Source organism: Salvia hispanica, chromosome 1 (genome assembly GCF_023119035.1).
Source record: "Salvia hispanica cultivar TCC Black 2014 chromosome 1, UniMelb_Shisp_WGS_1.0, whole genome shotgun sequence".
NCBI lineage: Eukaryota > Viridiplantae > Streptophyta > Magnoliopsida > Lamiales > Lamiaceae > Salvia > Salvia hispanica.
Genome location: NC_062965.1, coordinates 40,844,405 through 40,858,511, shown reverse-complemented (window position 1 = coordinate 40,858,511; position 14,107 = coordinate 40,844,405). Strand labels below are relative to the sequence as shown.

Below are 14,107 nucleotides of genomic sequence, written 5' to 3'. Positions count from 1 at the left end.
TATCATAACAAAATTTGAAAAAGTTAAAGTGGTCGTCAGTTTAAACCTGAAAAAACAGAGGCTCTCGTCCACCTCTTTCAAGATAAAGCCAACCCCAACAATCCATAGAACCAATAGTTTACAACTTTACATAGGCAGTCAAATAAATATGGATTAAATGCAACAACAGTCCAGCAAAATGCATGGGTGTGAGTCAACATAAAACTTGAGAATATAACATGATATAACTTAAACTGCTAGTCAATTGGGTTTCTGGAACAAACAAAGTTCAGACTTGGAACGAAAGATTAGCTCCTTCTAACAGTCTTAACTCCAACCACATATTACAACAGATCATTGAAAGGAATGTAGCAAGTACTAACCATACTACCAAACTGAAAAGTAAATGATACGTTAAGGAGTAAAATTCTATTTTTCTCTGTTATTCAATCTTGTGTCTGTCCTATTAACTGGATCACATCATTCTATACACAAAGCCTGCAATAGTTAAGTAGTATGATACTGAAAAGGAAATACTCCAAGATACGGCCTGATCATCATTAAAGGCAGAAACCAAGACTAAATTGCTATATTTTCCTTTCAATTCAATCATGGAACAAGTACATGTTTGGGAAAAGAAGAATACTTTGGTTATTACTACCTTATTATGATAAAGAAGATTCGGAAATAGAAGCCCTAAGACTAAGACTGGATTTGGTGCAAATACAAACATAGTACTATGAGTTAATGGATGGACATAATAGGAAAATTTTTCTCATAGACTAAAACAACTAACTATTGGCAATTTGACAAGAAAGCAAAAACCAACTTACACAGCTAGAGCACATTGTGTGTGTCATCACTATCCCAAAAGGCTATAGATTTACAGGAAAGAAGCAAAACAGTAACGAAGCAGAAAAGCTGATAATTTCTTTCCTACACCAAATAAGCAATTACCTTCCTGCTTCAGTCAGTTGTATCAACATCATTTTACAAGGCCATTGGTCTCCCATTTCCCATATCAAATTCGCACGGCAAACTAACGAATACATCATCATCTCCATTAAGGAACTCCAGTCCCCCCAAACAAGGCTCGGGTTCGTCATTAAAACAACTCTCGTCCCTAACTCCGTATACACGATGTGCCTCGTCGCCATCGATATTAATCCCTCTACCCAACAACTTCTTTGATTTCCAGGGCGCGGATTTCATCCTCTTTCTTGAATTTCCTTCCGTTCTCGCCTTTTTTCCATTAACATGAGCCTGAGAACCTGTTCCCTGAAATCTGTCATAATCTAAAACAACAACACAATCTTCAAATGTAGCAGAATTGAAATCCGGCATTTTACCTAAGTGATGCGAAGGCGCGAAGGGAAGCCATAATTTGTCTCGAATTGGCTTTCCATCGTTGGAACGAAGCGCGAACGGCATGAATCCAGGGCAGCAGTACTGGCCCCTGGACACCACGTCCGGCGGCGGCGGAGGCCCCGCAATCGGCACGGCGTGAAGCACTCGTCTACACCTCTGATTCTGGCACTTCAAGCAGCAATCCTCGAAAACCTTATCATACTCGTAGACGTAATAGCAATAAGGGCAGATTGTCCAAAAGGTAGCGGAGGTAGAGACGGCGGGATCGAAAAACGCCTGCAACTCGGCATCGAACCGGGCCTTCTCGAGGGGATTAGACAGGACGGACCACGCTTTGACCGCCAAATCGAAGGCCTCGGATGCGAAGGGGCAGCGGTTGGTATTGGGATCGAGAATTGAAGTTAGGGTTTCGAAGGTGGAGTCGATTCGAGAGGAATCGGAGTCGAAATAGGGGAGATTGAGGACGGCGTAGTAGTCATGGTGAGTGGCGGTGATTTTGGAGGCGGAGAGGACGGAGGCGGTGGAGAGGATTCTGACGGGGGCGGGATTTGTGGGGTCGGAATCGTGGGCGCGGGCGGCGTAGTTGATGCAGTCGGCGAAGTTGCGGCTTTGGAGGAGATATTCGGCCGCGTTTAGAAGCGTTTGCGTTTCGGATTCGTTACCCATAACCGCGAACGGGATTGGAAAAAGGTCAATCGAATCGAATCAAATTAAAGCAAACAAGTTTTTTTATATATATATATTCATGCTGAATTCTGTTAAATTCAATTCTTTATTCCAAAACAGATAATACTACTAAGTAGCATTTCATTGATTATATTGTTTTATACAGGTTCCAATTTTGAAAATTGAACAAGGCCTAATTTCTTCTCAAGTACTCTTCTTATTAAGATGATCTTCTTATTAAGATGATAATTTTTAGATATGGTAGTTATTTCTCTTTATCTTTCCAAAATAATTTTTACAAAGAAAAAGTAAATATGGCAATTGTTTCTATTTACATTTCCATTTACTCTGTTCCTTGAAGATGCTCAATCGTAATATTATCTAATAGGAACCAAATTTTGATCATATAAAAAACTCATAAGCATCATTTGAAAAACGTATTGATTCACTACACTCGATGTCGATAATACCTAACAATGCATGTGTAAGTTACAGTCAAGGCGATGAATGATACACCAATGTAGACGCAAGCTGTTGTGCCACAAACGTAGAGATACCTGCAAAACAACCGTGACTCCATCATGCCTCGTGCTAATATGAAGGTTTGGTTTGTGGAGTTAGGCAATAGAAGCAGCTTTTTTTGGGGGGGAACTTACTTTGGGGAGAAGACGCTCCAGACGAATAAGTGGTTCCTCATTAGAAGCAATACGATTGTGTACGCAAGTAGGACGATGGAATTCAATCCCAGTGGAACTAGACAAGGATATCCTAGCGTCGTTTTCAGAAGATGTCCAAAATCAACATCCTGGGAATTGGCAAGTGTTGTTGCATCCATCACGGAGACATCCATCAATGTGCTAAGAAGAGCTAACATTGGGGAGGCATACGTGATAATGAACATCAAAATACCAGAAATCACAGTTGAGTGGCTCGACATGCCCTGGGAAGCACCAGAATAGAGACATGGAAAGAGTTAATGCACACATACATGAGCATGAGAACATAATTGCAAAGTTAAGAAGGTAGAACGTACTATGAAAGCCCCGGCAACATCAATTGTAGCAAGAGTGTTTGTATTACCAAGACCAAAGTGGCCAGCCATTCCCAAATAGTACAGAGCAGCAACCTAAAAGTGCAGCCACTCATGATTTGATCCATAAAAGCAGTCAAACAAATACGAAAGTGTTTCCAACATTTTTAGCAGATACATTGCCAATGCAGTTTGCAAACCAACATTTAAAAACAAATTCATTTACAGAGAAAATTTGCACAAGATTTATAATTGGTGTTTGAATGTTCCTGGTTTTACACTTGCAAGTAGTAAAAATTTGCATAACTCATGCCAAAAGAAGGAAAAAGTTTAGAGATGTGTGGCAAATCTCATGAACCAAAGATCTCATGAAAATGCAGGAAACCATTTACTTTATTCAAATGAAAAGAGATAGATATACAGAAAGAAGTGAAAATGTAGGGATCTAAATGTATTTTCCCATGAGAATATATTGAGATTCAACTGACCTTAGTCCAGTGCTTCAAATGAATGCCACCCTCAGAAAAATAGCATAGGGTAGCCAAAATTTGCACAAGAAGTAGATATGTGGGCATTGAATTTATAGGCTGTTGTAGCAGAAGTTGTAACAAAGACCAAGAGAATGCATAACACCAGCCAATAACAAATATAACATCTCTAATACAGAGAAGTTCACATTGACTTTCTTGTAAAGCATCACTCGATGCTCTGGTGATGTCTTTAGAGGTTTTGGGATCTCTGATCGGCTTCAACCACGGCAGAGAAAGAAGGACCCCCACAGTAATAGTCCCTATAAGTGCATAAAATATTTTTATCATTGTAGTACTCTGAATGCTCGATGATGTGAATGTGCCATCTTGGTAATTCAAAATTTGCTCCAAAATTATCAGCACCGGAACGAAGTATATCAGCAGTAAGAACAAGACTAAGTTAATTCTCAACCGCATTGCCAGAAGACCAGCTGAAAATGTGATAACGACAAGGACCAATGACAACAAATGCAGAGACTTTATAGCAACAGTCCCTGCCTGCTCAAGTAGCTTAGAAATGTCTGGTAGATAAGCCCAGTTGACACCACCCTGATGCCAGCCTCTGAGAACTCTCCTACATACTAGAACTACAATGATGCAACATATGCTATGGATTATTCTTACTTTTTTCCCAGATGTCAAAGTGAGTGCACTGCCATTGGTGATGGAGTGTATTGTCTTTCTCAGCAAGATCAAATAAAATGAAGAGGTCATGAAATGCCAAATGTATTGTTCTTCCTCTACCATAGAACTTGAAGCCATACTAAATACAAGGATAAACATTACAGCCACAATAAATAATTCCTCTAAATGCCACTTGTGAGTCTTGTCATCAGAGCTAGAAATGTAGTCACTTCCCTGGAGATTATTCTCTTGGCCAAGGAGGAAAAGGAGGCTCATAAGTATCAAAGACGACAGAAGCATTGCTGCTATTCCCAGTGCAAGTTGAACAAATGGCTTCTGTAATACCAAGAAACAAAGAACCCAACAAGGAAGAACAAGAGCAAGGTATCAATATTTTCCTTAGTAGAAATGAACTTTCCGGTAGAAAAGAATTCATACATACATCAGTTAATCTGCTTGATAACCACTTGCTTGCAATTCCAAGGAAATCATGATATGCCATAACTATGCTCTGGTAATCATCTCCATTGGTGGATCTATTTGAAGAATAGCGAAAAAGAGTGTTACACACTTTTTCTATGGAGGGATTATTAATATTAAATTAGGAATGTGATCAAATGAAAACTCTAAATACTGTTCAAACTCAAAACTATGATTAAAATGTCAACAGATCACAAAAAAGCATCATCAAGATGTCAACAGAATTTCAATGGTAATCAATGATTGATGTTGTGTTGATATTGTGTTGATACTGTGTTGACATTAAAATCTTGAAAGTTTACACTGTGTTGATTTTGTATTGAAACTGTGTTGAAGTTGTGTTGAGGAGTTTTGAGTTTGTACAATATATAAGTTTGCATTTTATCACTACCCTATTAAATTATGTATGGACACATACATATTTTCAAGAGGCTAAGAAGATTAATGACCTCAAAGAATTTGTTGACTTCCAGGATTCGTGGAGTTTATTGGCAGACAGATATAAGCAACAAAACCTCTCTGCACCATCATTTTTACCACTTCCAGAATCGCATGAGAATCTTGCACACTCAAATTCGGTGAAATGGGTTTGTAGTAGCCTCAGTAATTGCCAAGAGTTTAGCTCTAGTATCCTCAGCTGTTGTTCAGCTGCTTCATGCGAAAGATGAAAAAGAGATGCAATTATCATAAAATGGACAAGTGACACTGGAATTGTAATTAAGGAGTGGATTCGGTGAAATGGGAACAGACCAAGTTCTGAACTCCAGCTAGGATTAAGTTCATGGCAAGTTTAGGTGCTTTGATACAAGATAGATACCTCAATCTGAAGCTTTCATCCACTAACTAGAATATGTTTCTTTACCTATAAGCTTATGAACAGTAATGTTCTTAAATAACAATAACTTGTTATCATATTAATGTGCTTTGCTAGATGTCTTTTCACTATATGAAACTGAATATGCACCTTTATTAACAAGCAATTGAGCATATGACATATGTATTCTACATGCAAGATTCCACTAACCGGATTCTAGATTCTACTTTTAGGGTCTGCTATTGACGAGGTTGAAGGAAAGAAGCAAAATCATGTACTTCAAAGAGCAGCTCATCCAGTATCAGCTTATATGAGGCATTTCCATTCTTAAGCATTAGGCATACTTGATATTTAATTGGTAAAACAGATTTTCCTGTTGGTTGGAGAACCAAGCTTTAATTCTGGAGTCCCTTTAAGTAATTTTTCGACATCCAAGGACCAGACAATGGCGCAACTTCCACTTCTTCATTTGAGAAGAAAATACAAATAAAGTAACAGTAGCAAATGTATAAAAGGTTTCACAAATTGAGGAGGAAGTGAGACATCCAGAGAACACATTGCAAATGACAATACATTTATTATTAAGTGCCAGATAGTAATATAGAACCTCTGAGAGATGAGAAAACATCAGTCATTACAGTGCCGACATTATTTTTTGGAATAGGCACACCAAAGAGGAGGGCCAATGTTGAGGCAATGTCAACCTGAAAATGCAGAATAAGAGAAAAGATACCCATTATTAGAGCTTGCATAAAAGTTCATGTGGAAGTCTCTCTGTCACTATGAAAGTAACAAGAAATTAGTCAGGGAAACTTGTAATGTGTTGTGCGATATAGGTTAGGACATTGTCTCTAGTCTCTACAGATGGTGCATATAACAAGGTTGTATTTTTCAAATGTAACCATCAAATCAGTATTATAGAAGTTCAATACAACGGAGATAACAAGGCACTTATCAAGAATATGTAACTGTCAGACAAAGGCCTCACTCCTCGGAGATAAGATTATACTACACATCTTCCAATGAGTGAGAAAAAGATTTCACAGGCTTCAGTCTTTATCAAATTGTATCAAAATTTCTATTCGTTGTAAGTCCACATCCTTGAGATGCAGATATCTCCTAGCTTACAAAAGAACTAGATGCTAACCAATTTATTATAAACAGCTTCTAAATGGAACAAAGGTTAGTTGCCTTCGTCTCTGCTCATACGTATCTGTTTATAAGTTTGAGAAGCCACAAATACTTCAGCTTGCAACCACCATCGTGGATCAGGTAAATTACATTTAGATAACATTCGGTCTACAAGTCAGAGCCTGAAATAAATATAGACTAAAACACAAAGAAAAACCTAATAAATCAAGCAATGTTGTCAAATCAGTATGGCGGCTTGCCCGAAAACCGCCTCAGGGATATGGCGGTCATTAACTAAATAAATAAATAGGAGTAATACTTAAATATTTATATATAATTCAAAAAATTAGAAAATAATAAAAATATAACATCTAAAACTCTTAAAATAATTAATAAAGCATAAATCAAAAGCAATTTTATAAAAGTCTAATAATTAAGTTTAGTTCAACAAAACATAAATCCATCATAAGCAATACTCAATAGTCATCAAGCCCAACATAGTCTTCTAGTTCATCCTCATCAATATCATCGACATCCATTGCTTCATCATTGGCATTCATTGCTTCATCCTCTTGACATCCGCATACATTATCCTCAAATTCTTCATCTACAAGCCCTTGTCTCTCCCTTTTCTAGATATGGTGGTACCGTGGGTTCCATTTCCTTAGAATATCTAATACAACTTGAACTTTGTATAGAAGATTCTTTCCTTTTCTTTGACCTAGTATATGTCCAAGGCTCTCCAATGCCTTAAGCTTTATACACCATATCCCAATCAAGTGTATCATCATCATTATGAACCAAATGAAGCTAGGAAAAGCCAGACAACGAGGAGAGGGTCTGCACGACGGCGAGGGGCTGGGCGGCGGCGGCGTGGGGTAGGACTTAGGAGGCGGGCAGATTGTGAATAGCGTGAGAGAGGAGAGGATAAATAAGGTTTCAATTTCTCATTTTAATTTTAATCTAATTTTCATTTTCATTGTAAAATGTGTCAGAATGGATGGGTGAATTATTTGGGCTGGTTCAATTATCGGGCTTATAATCAAAATTCAACTAAAAGTCAAAATCAGACCAAAAAAAGTTAAAATTACAGCAAATGACTGCCATGGTGGATATTGCGGTGCCATGGCGGCCGACACAGAAAAATGCCATAAATCAGTGTGGCAATGGCGTTTTCATCACGAAGCGCTATGATACAGCGCCATATCGCCGCCATAATATCCCGCCATGGCGGTCATTTGATGTAATTTTGACTTTTTTTTGTCTGATTTTGACTTTTTAATTGAGTTTTGACTTTTTAGTCGAATATTGACTCTAAGCCCCATAATTGAACCGGCCCAAATAATCCACCCACCCATTCGAACCCATTTTACAATTAAAATTAGATTAAAATTAAAAAGAGAAATTGAAACCCTAATTATCCTCTGCTCCTCTCTCACACTATTCACAATCTGCCCGCCTCCTAAGTCCTACCCCCCACACCACTGCCGCACTCTCTCCTCCTTCTTTGGCTTCTCCCAGCTTCATTTGGTTCATAATGATGATGATACACTTGATTGGGATATGGTGTATAAAGCTTCAGGAGTTGGAGAGCCTAGGACATATACTAGATCAAAGAAAAGGAAAGAATCTTCTATACCAAGTTCAAGTTGTGTTAGCTATTCTAAGAAATAGGAACCCACGGTACCCACCATATCTAGAAAAGGGGGAGGCAAAGGGCTTGTAGATGAAACATTGAAAGATGAAGAATTTGAGGATAATGTATGCGGATGTCAAGAGGATGAAGCAATGGATGCCAATGATGAAGATGAAGCAATGGATGCCAATGATATTGATGAGGATGAACTAGAAGACTATGTTGGGCTTGATGATTGATGACTATTGAGTATAGCTTATGATGCCTTTATGTTTTGTTGAACTAAACTTTAATTATTAGACTTGAATTATTAGTCTTTTTTAGAATTGCTTTTGATTTTATGGTTTATTTTAAGAGTTTTAGATGTTATATTTTTATTATTCTCTTATTTTTTGAATTATACTATAAATATATAAGTATTATTTTATTTATTTAATTAATGACCGCCATATCTCGCCATACCGATACGCCATACCCGTGAGGCGGTTTTCCGGCGAACCGCCATACTGATTTGACAACATTGGTTAGGAGTTAGGTTTGGTTGACAATTTGGTTTGGGCTGTAGGTTAATTATTTTGCATTAATAACATAATTTGGTTTTGGGTGAAATAGGTTTATTTTATAGTAATCTACGCATCAAAGCTCATCAACTGTTATTCAATCATTTGACTTATTTATATCAAGTTAAAAACTAGATTTGAAGTCAGAGTACCTGGTAAGCTTCTTTAATATTTTCAGCATCACTGATCTTTTCAGCACTAATGAAAAGTGCCAAAGAATCTGTTTCCTCATACGAAGACCCCCCATGATTACCACCATCAGTCATGCCATGATCACTTACTACCACCTGGAATTTAGATAGACCGCATTAATATATGTATATAGCATTGTCATTCCAAAGCTATGAAATGGCATGCGCTATAGTATTTGACCTTATAAGTTTCATCATTAGCATGATCAAAGTCAAGTAAAACTAGATCATGATTGAATAAAGACAGAAGGGAAACTCCATATTATTGGCTTATCCAGTTCATGAATGCACATCTCGCCCAGTCACACTAGCAAAATGGTACTATGAAATAACAAAATTTTACAGGGACAACATACAAGTAAACACCAATATCAGCATTGCATGAGAAGATTCAACGATTAAGTCAGATTTTTACTGTCCTTCAGAAATAGTAAATCGAGAAGCCTGAAACCATTTTGCAACTTTCTTTGACTTAAGCAGTGATATCTATGGTCGCGTGTCCAATAACCTTATACATCAAATTTTAACTTTTGGAATCTAGAAAGAGCAGGCACTCAATAAGAATAAATTATATTTTAATATGACAATAGAGAAAAAATTTCTGAATTCTGAGTAATCTTTAACATGTTTTCCCCTCTCTAACTAATTAAATACATCAACTAAGATCATCAGTGCAAATATTATCCTGTATTAAGACAAAATCATTCCATATTAACAAATAAGGATGACATTCACACTGTTTGAATAATTTGATGATACATTGAGTTTTCAATGAGCATTGATCAAATCTGTTTCTTCCACGCTACAATGCATAATGTATGCAACGCTATGCTCTAACTTAAATAACTAATATCGATGCAACCAAAAGGTCGCCAATTTCAATATGGTAACTTTACTATAACCTCAGAAAGTATGTTGTAAACCTTGATTATGGAAGAAAACATGTCAAACAAATCATGTAAAGCCATTCAAAGGTCATTGTCAGTTAAACAAGTTTATTAGGTGCAGTTACCTAACCACATGATTTAATTTAAAACACTTTATATCTGGTTCATTACAATGCTTCAAGCCAAGATGCTGTATATAGCTTATGTAATACTGATAGTAGCTGATTATGTAAAACTAGCGGCGCACCAGAAATTTCAGATGAGAATAAAGCAGCACGAACCATAAGTGTCCGCCTTTGCTTCATTTCTTGAACTAATGTTGAATGAATCCTTTCAATTACTCTATCCATCTCCATCAGTTTAGGGCTCATCAAGGCACTGGCAGTCGAAAATTGGCAACATATGAGTAAGTAATTTAGAAGTATAGCAAAATAAGAAGCATTACCTATTACGCCCGCCAATATGTCCAACATGATCCAATCCAAGATAATGAAGAATCTGTAATATATCCCGGTTAATCTCAACATACATATTGAAATTACTTAAAAAGGAAAAAGTTTAAGCTTAAATCAGATAGGACATCCGATCAATAATCAAATGAATAAACTATTTACAACAAAAAATAAGCATCCTTAATTTTTCCAGAGCTTACTAATCCTATGAAGTAACAGCCACATTTTAATTTGTATCATGGAACTCTTATTCTTCTCCCCAAGCCAATCAAAAGGATTTTTTAAGTCTTTTTTCTCACCATAAAAACTGAAGCCACGGAAAATTATCATGAGCCAAGTTACTTAGGTAAATATATACACTTAAATTCCATTTTTTTAGTATGCAATTAAAACCAATTCAAGCTTGGCTATGAAACAGGAAGCTTAATTAATAGTGAGGAAAATGCAGTTTTATGCATAGAATATAATCTCAGAATAAATCTTGGGTACAAAACATCCATAGGGCGGGAGTTTATACTTTATAGTCCTATATGCTGAACTTGTGAATGATAGACTTACCAGAAGATCATTGTCAGTATGGCAAAGCTCATTTGTCAAGTGTCTAGAGACATTGTAATCGACTTCAATAGTGTCTTTGACCTGTTGTCAGACCAAAAGGATTGTTCAAAAAGTTTCCCCCTTTAGAAAGAATGGATATAGTAAAGGAAAAGAAGAACTTAAAGGAAAACACATTTTAAGTGTAGGTAACCAAGTAGACTGCTTCAGCTACCTCCCCAACATCAAAGCCTCATCTTTTGATAATTAGAACTACCACGAGAAACAGATTCGAGGGTCATATGAGCAGTCTCACTGACTAAGAAGTTCAGTAAACTACTTCTTACGGGAAAGAAGGTGAAATGCCTTTGTTAATTTTCATCTAGAAGACAGCACAACCATGATTCTCCAGGAGGCAAGCTGTAATTAAAACTCGTTTTCTATTACAAGAATCACCCAACCACTATAAATACTACAAATACTATGCATATGGAGTTGCAAGTAAAAAAACACTATGATGGTGTAATGTGCTGACAAAATAAAAAGATGTTTCGTGTTAGTACCTCCAACTGCACACTAAAAAAAGAAGTTCCTTAAGTGTCATGTCTACTCAATGTTTCTAGATATTCCGTATAACAACTTACAAAGAAACTGCTAACTCCATCATGCTTATCAAACATATTTGGAAACAGCTTAAGCCATGTTTCATCACCAAGCATCATCATTTTCCAGCCAATCCTGCGAAATTGAGCTGCGGATAGCACAGGCATAAGGATGTGAAACATGGGAGGCCCACTATATTGCTACGACAGCCAGTGAACATATTTAGATAATAAATAAACTTACCAATAAGGTTATCCTCCAAAAATGCTTGCGTATTAAAATTAGAAGCAACATCAAGAAATCCCCCAATAGCTCCAGAAACCATAGCCTGCTTTTAACCATCACTATTGTTAAGAACTCTGGTTACATCTATCCTTCACTCCTTAACCAATGAGTGCATAGAGAACTACAAAAATTTACTTGCCTTTAGGCGAGGCATTGTAACAGTCGGCGGTGCAGCCTTTGCGTGATAGCCAATTGCCAATCCACTAGCCAATAATGACTGTGTATACGGCATAGCTTCTATAAAAACCTTAGGGGGAGGCTCCCCATCCTTTCCAAGAAGAAATTCAGCTGGCAATCCATCAATAACCTGAACCACAGCTCATTAAATATAGTTAAAAGCCGATACTCGACCCTTAGAAAGTGGAGTAGTACTTAAACAGAACTATTAGCATTAACATTGTGAAAGTATACGTACCATTAATATTAATCTATCATACAATGGAGAAACACCAGATAGTTCCTGCATTCACCAGAACAAAACCACATAAGCTTACAGAAATTGAGGTAAATTGGATTCATAAATATCGACCAAAGAGAAGAAAAATAGTAATAGTATGATTGGTTTAAGTAGGGTCAATCAACCGAATTGATTTGGATTTTGGCATTTGAAATAACAAAGCAACACCTGATATAATGATTTGAGCTTTCCAGGAGGCAAAGTAGAAATATTATTATCGAAATGAATCGAATTGACGGCCGGCGGATAGAAGCTCTCGAATCCACTAAACCAAGCAACGGCATAAATGAGACAGAAGCAAAGCAAATTTGTTAATCCGCGGAAACTGAACATAAATGGAACAGAAAAGCAGACCTCATGCCGGAGAGAGAAGGCTTAACCGGAAAGAAACCGACGATGAAAAGATATAGACCAATAATCTGGATGAGCACAGCTGAAACTGTGACAAGAGGTAGGTTTTTGCACGTCAAAGAGTAGTCATTACCCATTCTTCTCTGCTTTGTAACCGCGCGTCGTCACGGTGCGTCGGAGTTTGAGTGTAGTCGCCGATGAAGAGAAAAAGTGAGAGAGAAGAGAGGAACTAGTGGGCCTATTGGGCTTGACTCAAAGCCCATAAAATCATTTGTCAAAGAGTGAACTATAAAATTAGTCTCACGACTAATCGAATGTTGGAGGTAGCTATGTTTCAAAAAATGCACCACATGCTTCTACGTATGGATATAATATCATTAGAAGTCATTTTTCATTATTTACGGTCTTCCATGCCCTTTTCACCCTCCTTTTTTCCAAAATGCCACTAAGGACATTTAGGTATATCCAATATTTCATCATTACATTTCATTAATATAAATAAATTTGAATTTTAAGAATATTGAAAAATAATTTATTAAAATATCAGAAATCATATAATACACATATTATCATCATTGAATGTTTTAATGGTAGTTAAATATATTTTATTCTCTAATTATTTTTTCTTAAGAAATACTAATAAAGATTAAAGTATACTAATAATATATAAAAATTATATTCCCACGCTCTTTAAAAACAAATTTGAATTTTAAGAATATTGTAAAACAAATTATTAAAATATTAATTTTTATATAAACATAATACCAATAAATTAGAAATACTAGAAATTATAATACACATATTATCAGCGAATATTTTAAGGATAATTAAATATATTTTATTCTCCAATTATTTTTCTTGAGAAATACTAATAAAGATTAAAGTATATTAATAATATATAAAAATTATTTCCCATGTACACTCTTCTAAAACTAATTTATACTAGGAATATGAGAAGTAATGGAAAGACATTAATGCCCTTGGAGTGGCATTTAGGAAATAAATTGAGGATGAGAAGGGCATGAAAGACTGTAAATAGTGAAAAAGGACTTCAAATGATATTATAACCATACGTAGAGGTGTCTGATGCATTTTTTGAAACATAGGTACCTCCAACGTTCGATTAGCCATACATATGGGCTAATTTTGTAGTTCACTCTTTGTCAAAAGCAATTTTAGGCAAATATAGATTGAACCATCTTGTAATTATAGCCCACAAAACTGTCATTTTTAGATAACAGTGTACTACACAAATAGTCCCTGATCTTGTTAAAAAATGCACCAATGGTCTTTAAAAAAAATTATAGCCTATTTGGTCACTAGAAATTACATTTTTGGTACTCGTCGATTTTATACCCCTCTTCATTAAATGTCATGGAGGGCATTTTTGTTAACTGGAAATTACAGTTTTAGTACCTCTTCAATAATGCAATTATTTTAGACATACATAAAAGCACATTTTACAACAAAAAATAATTTTGAATTAATTCACTTAAATTTTTAAATAATTACTTAAATAACGTATAGAT

The 14,107-nt window shown here is 36.1% G+C and overlaps 2 protein-coding genes across 4 annotated transcripts; both read right to left on the bottom strand.

Moving 5' to 3' along the window:
* Positions 1–731: 731 nt before the first annotated feature.
* On the bottom strand, positions 732–2,062 carry LOC125211988. 3 transcript variants are annotated; one of them, XM_048112092.1, is made up of 2 exons: positions 1,329–2,062; positions 732–1,264 (listed from the first exon to the last, which is right to left on the bottom strand). In XM_048112092.1, exons 1-2 carry the CDS (start codon positions 2,011–2,013, stop codon positions 1,188–1,190), a joined length of 762 nt encoding a protein of 253 aa, XP_047968049.1. In that variant the 5' UTR covers positions 2,014–2,062; the 3' UTR covers positions 732–1,187. The 3 variants fall into 3 exon arrangements, with proteins under 3 accessions (XP_047968049.1, XP_047968127.1, XP_047967969.1); XM_048112170.1 differs by having other exon boundaries at positions 732–1,257; XM_048112012.1 differs by having other exon boundaries at positions 732–1,250.
* Positions 2,063–2,388: 326 nt separating this feature from the next.
* Positions 2,389–12,819, bottom strand: LOC125201631 (GPI ethanolamine phosphate transferase 2). The gene is made up of 17 exons (XM_048099820.1): positions 12,582–12,819; positions 12,396–12,492; positions 12,186–12,230; positions 11,910–12,077; positions 11,729–11,813; positions 11,527–11,633; positions 10,907–10,987; positions 10,342–10,394; positions 10,178–10,274; positions 8,971–9,105; positions 6,099–6,195; positions 5,127–5,325; positions 4,640–4,733; positions 3,532–4,533; positions 3,047–3,139; positions 2,670–2,953; positions 2,389–2,570 (listed from the first exon to the last, which is right to left on the bottom strand). The coding sequence occupies exons 1-17, from the start codon at positions 12,713–12,715 to the stop codon at positions 2,462–2,464; spliced, it is 2,880 nt and encodes a 959-aa protein (XP_047955777.1). The 5' UTR covers positions 12,716–12,819; the 3' UTR covers positions 2,389–2,461.
* Positions 12,820–14,107: the final 1,288 nt, after the last annotated feature.